At 54.1% G+C, this 5,272-nt stretch overlaps 1 protein-coding gene across 1 annotated transcript in view; it reads left to right on the forward strand.

Moving 5' to 3' along the window:
* Positions 1 to 1,025: 1,025 nt before the first annotated feature.
* The window catches only part of KANK3 (KN motif and ankyrin repeat domains 3), a 9,924-nt gene continuing 5,677 nt past the window's right edge, over positions 1,026 to 5,272 (forward strand). Inside the window, 4 exon segments of the mRNA XM_006762680.2 lie at positions 1,026 to 1,070; positions 3,371 to 3,436; positions 4,253 to 4,314; positions 5,005 to 5,266. Of these exon segments, the coding sequence (XP_006762743.2) occupies positions 4,281 to 4,314; positions 5,005 to 5,266 (296 nt within the window). The 5' untranslated portion in view covers positions 1,026 to 1,070; positions 3,371 to 3,436; positions 4,253 to 4,280.

Consider the following 5,272-nt stretch of genomic DNA (forward strand, 5'->3'; position numbering starts at 1 on the left):
CACTGGGGCAACATCTTAGAGGAATCTGGAATAAATAACTCGCCTCCAGGGATCCACTCATCAGATAAAGTCTGAAAGCTTCAGATGTGCTTTTCTGCCGGTCCCTTCAGTTACCCTCCTACCAACACACTGACCTAGTCCGAGTCCTGATATAGGGAGCATCCTTCTCCCTTCCTTTGCACGTGCACTTTCTCCTATTTGGAGCACCCTTCATTAAATGGCACACCTCCAGGCTGCCTCACAGGACCCTCCAGGTCAGGGTTTTGCCCCTATTTTCTCCTCCCACAGACCCCAGCTCCCACTCATCACCCCCTTACCATAAACCTCAGCTTTGAGGTGCAGGATGACAGGGATTGTGACACCTTAGGGACATACACAGTGCCAGGTACACAGTAGGTGCTCAAAAATACTAAAATAATCAGGGAGAAAAACCAATGTGTACAGTCGCTTTAGGTAATAATATATTCCAAATGGATTAAAATGTTAAATGTAATTTTAAATGTTCAACAAACATTTATTGCCAGGGGCATTGGATAAAGGAGTGGCCAAAATAAATCAATTCCCTGTCCTTATGGTGCTGACATTAGTGGGACAGATATGTGCAGCGAAGACAGTTCAGGAAGGTGGAACAGCATGTGCAAAGACCCTGTGGTGGGAAAGATCCAGGGTCCGGTACCTCACCCACTGGGATCTGAGCATCAGTCCTTCCAGCTTTCACCCAACGGATGTTCCAAACACACAAATCCCCCCAGTGAATCTCCTGCCCAGAGCCTTCCATGGCTCCCCCATGTCCAGTGGATCAAACCCAAGGTCCTTAGCCCTTCGCTGGGCAGCACTTGGCCACAGGGTTCCGTCCTGCTGTCCCTCCGGGACAGTCATTCCAGGCCCCGCCCCCAGGCTCTCCCACCTTCTCGGCACCGCCCACTCCACCTCACTATTGGACAGTTCAGAGGGTGTCGGGCGTTGGTTGGCTGGAGCGACCGTCAATTAGCGTCAAGGCGTTGATAACCTGTTCTCGAGCTTCGAGGGGGCGGGCTCGGGTGCGGGCGCGGATGTGGCTGCGGCATCAGGTAAATCGCCGGCTTGCGGGCCACCGAAGCGGATCTGGGGCGGGATAAGGGGGCGCCCCGGGAAGTGGCGCTGCGCCTGCAGCCCCTCCGCGGGCCGCGCGCTGCGACGGGGCGGGCGCCGTGTCCTCCGGCTGCGACCCCTCCCACCCTGAGAGCCCCCAGTGGGCAGCGCGCAGAATGGGAAGCTCCGGATTCGTGAGATCGCCCTCCTCCCGCCCTTCAGGAGCCAAGTGGGGGCTTGTTCGCCCCCTAGCTCCCCAGCCGACCCCCCAGCCTTTCCCCGCGTTTCCCCGGACAGCTTGGGGACCGGGTCGAGCCCCTCGCGCTGGACCTGGGTGTGCGGGGTGTGTGACGGAAACGGTGTTGGGGAGGGACGGACGGCCCCCGCCGGCAGACAATGGGTAGCGGATGGAACCGCCCGGCAGCGTTTCCTCTAGGAAACGGCTCTGTCCCTGCGAGGCCGTCTGGGGGGGTTAGAGGGGGGCGGCGAGGGAGTGGTCGGTGCTGACCTGAGTACCTACCCCCCAACACCATCATCATCCAACACCCCTACCTCGGGGGTGTGCAAGTTTCGGTCCAACTTTTGGGGGTGCCACCACACGGCCTCAAGCGGGGGGAGGGGCTGGGGGGAGAGTCCCCTCCCCAGGACCAGGAGCTGCACTGCCTGCGGTATTTGGTGATCCCAGCACCGAGTCCAGAAATAGTCCCTGGGGCTGGAGTGGGGGCGTCTGGCATCAGCTCTGACGGTCTAATGAGGGGGCCTCAGGCAGAAGACCCGAATCTAGCTGACAGCTCAGGCGGGAGCAGAGGAGAGGAGGGCAGCTGCACGCCCCAGCTCCCCAACTCCGGTGAGGCTGCAGCCCCTGGAGCCACGGGGGTGGTGGTGGTGGCGGGGGGTGAACCTACTCCCTGCCATCGGGGACACACGCGGGGACAGGCATGAGGGTCGTTGGGGAGGGACGGGCTGTTTCTAGAAGACCATCAAGTGGAATGGCCAATGCAGAAACAGTGGCAAAGCCGCCTAGGTTTAAATCTGCCTCTGCCTGAATGTGACCTTGGGAGCATCACTTAATCTGTGATTCTTCCTCTGTATAAAGGAGAAAGACAGTAAGAAAACCTATCTTAGAGGGCTTAGCTAGGATTTTTTAGTTAATCCCTACAGATCGCCTAGAATTGAAGCTGGTCCATTGAAAATGGAAAGAGGGTTTTTATCATTCTTTACCATTCTTGGAGAATCCACCCATTTCCCCACCCAGCCTCTGGGTCCAGCTGCGGAGGGGGTTTGGGTCTTAGGAATGGCCCACAGCTATTCTTCGAGTTCCCAGCACCTCAGATGTCCCTGGAGGAGGGGGCTGATCCCAGCTCAGTCCCACTTGGAGCAGTGTGTGCAAAGGCCCAGACTTCCAACCCCACACCCAGGCCTTTTCCATGGCCAAGCTTCTCTCTGGCAGTTTCCTAAAAACAAGTCCTGAGAGGCACTGGATGTCCTGTGTGATGACCAGCTGGTCCACCCCTTGCAACTGCTATAAGGGGCAGGAAACAGCTGCTTTGGGACAGGAAAAGGTTCTGGGCGGGGGAGGTCAGGGACCCAGGCTGGACAAAGGCGGGAAGTGGAAAGACGGTTAGTTTAGCACAAATGAGCTGTGGGTTAGGGAGCGGTCACATGGGTCTGATAGGCAAGGGTCTCCAGAAGATGAGCAGAGGGTGTTTCCCACAATTGACTTAATTGCTTTGTACCTCAGTTTCCCCTTCTGTAAAATGTGGCTATCTACCTCACAGGATTGCACAGGATTACATCTGATCAAGCAGGGAATACAGTAGGCACTTGATACTGGCAGCTTGCTTGCCCTTCCCTGAGGCTTTTCATGTGAGCTCTTTAAAGCCCCATCTTTCTCACCCTGTGCTTTCTGAATCCAAGTTCTGGACTCAATATTTGTCCTTGTGAAATATCACATTATTAGATGGGTCTCAATCTCCCTCAGGTTCTTAGAGCCTCCATCATGACACCCTGACTTACTCTCTCTCCATCCCCAGGTATAGTTTCAGCTCTGACAACCTGGGTGCTTGTGGTTCCATTACAACCTCTTATAAGCCCTGTGGCACTCCACTAGAGGTATTCCAGGGGTACAGGTATCCATTGATTTGCATCCTTTGTGCAGCTGGCCCCCAACTCTGTCTTTCCTAAAGAGGTCTCACAGGTGACCTTGGTAAAAATTCATATGCACAGTTGTATCTTGTTTGCATTTAGACTCTAAGGGAAACATTTAAGTGATTCTGTATTTTTGTTTTTTAATCTGCAGAATTTGACCAGATGAGTTATTAATGAGCCCATGAGGACTTCCAGTTCTTGCCTTCCTCTTCTGAAGGTTCACATTCCACCCCTGTGATGATTAATTTCTGATTTTCCCCAGCTATTGACGGAAAACTCAGATCGGGAATGACACCCATATCCACTCCCACCTCCAGCTACTCTTGTTTTCTTTTCCTTTTTTTCTTTTTGTTGACTTCAGAGAGAGGGAGGGAGAGGGAGAGAGGGATAGAAACATCAGTGATGAGAGAGAATCATTGATCGGCTGCTTCCTGCACTCCCCACTTTTGGGAATGAGCCTGCAACCCAGGCGTATGCCCTGAACAGGACTCAAACTGTGACTTCCTGGTTCAACCACTGAGCCATGCCAACTGGACATCTTTTCTTTATAAAATATATTTTTTATTTGTTTTAGAGAGGAAGGGAGAGAGAGAAACATTAATGATGACAATCACTGATCAGCTGCCTCCTGCATGCCCCCTAATGGGGATTGAGCCCATAACCTGGGTATATGTCCTGACTGGAATTGAACCATGACCTCCTGGTTCACAGGTCAATGCTCAACCACTGAGCCACACTAGCTGGGCTTCTCTTGTTTTCTGAATTACTTTCCTCTCTCCTTTTGATGCTCTTCCTTTCTCCTCCTGCCCAGCAGGCTGAAGCCTGGCACCTGGGTGTTCCCACATTCATTCATTCCAAAGTTTGAAGGCCTCTTGAGGGAGGATGGAGGAAAGGGCACTGGTGTGTGTGGGTGGGTTGCTGGAGAGGAACTCTCGGGTCTGTTTACTCACTCAGAATCCAGGCTGACCCTAGAGTCATAGCCAGAAGGATAGGGCCTGACTCCACCCTTACCCCCTTTGGGGGACTTTTTCAGGGTGTGTTTGGTGGCTACTCCAGGAAACATGGCCAAGTTTGCCCTGAATCAGAACGTGTCTGGTAAGTGTACGAAATGGTAAGTGTGCACAGGTCCACACTTGGTGCTGGTGTGTGGACACAACCCTGCAGTTCCCTTCTTTGCATAGTGGCCAGAGGGGCCTCTGTGCTGCCCTGTCACATGTGGAATGTAATCTAACATCTCATGATGGCCCGGGAGACCCCCTCTGTCTGGCTTTAGTTCACCTCTCCTACTCTTCTCCCCATCTCTTCCATTACTCTGCTCTGGACACCCTCAACTCACCCTTTATTCCAGCCCACCGTGCTCACCCCCCTCCCCTTCCAGGACCTTTGCATGGGCTGTTTTCTTTTAGGAACCTTCTGTCCCCAGCTGATTCCTCCTCATCACTTGGCCCTGACAACCAGAGCCAAAGTAATGCCTCCTCCAGTTACTCTCTACTTCATCTTATTACTGCCTTAAGCACCATTTGTAATGTTTGTGTCTATCTGTCTCCTACAAGAGGGCAGAGATGTTTGTCTAGTTCGATGCTTTGTCCTCAGAAAAGTGCTTGACATGTAGTAGGAGCTCAATAAACGTGTGTTTGCATGACTATTTGGGTGCATATAGGCATTGAGCTTTGGGTGTGTAATGGCTTGGTGCAGAACTTGGTGCAGGTGGAGCCCTGCTGGTGTGTTGTGGTGGGGAGGGGTACCCCTGGCGTGACACCCCTCACGCCCCTGTCATGCCTGCAGACCTGGGCGGCTCTCACCTGTGCCACGGCCCGATTGGGGGCTCCCGCAGCCCGAGTTCGTCCTACACGGTAGAGACGCCCTATGGCTTCCACTTGGACCTGGATTTCCTCAAATACGTGGAGGAGCTGGAGCGTGGCCCTGTCGCCCGTCGCCCCACCAGCGCCCAGCTGGCACGCCGTCCCCGCGGGCCCCGGGTCAGCATCACCGGCGCGCGTAGCCCAGGGGCCTGGACATCCAGCGAGTCCCTGGCTAGTGATGAAGGGGGAGC

Source organism: Myotis davidii, unplaced genomic scaffold (genome assembly GCF_000327345.1).
Source record: "Myotis davidii unplaced genomic scaffold, ASM32734v1 scaffold479, whole genome shotgun sequence".
Lineage (NCBI taxonomy): Eukaryota > Metazoa > Chordata > Mammalia > Chiroptera > Vespertilionidae > Myotis > Myotis davidii.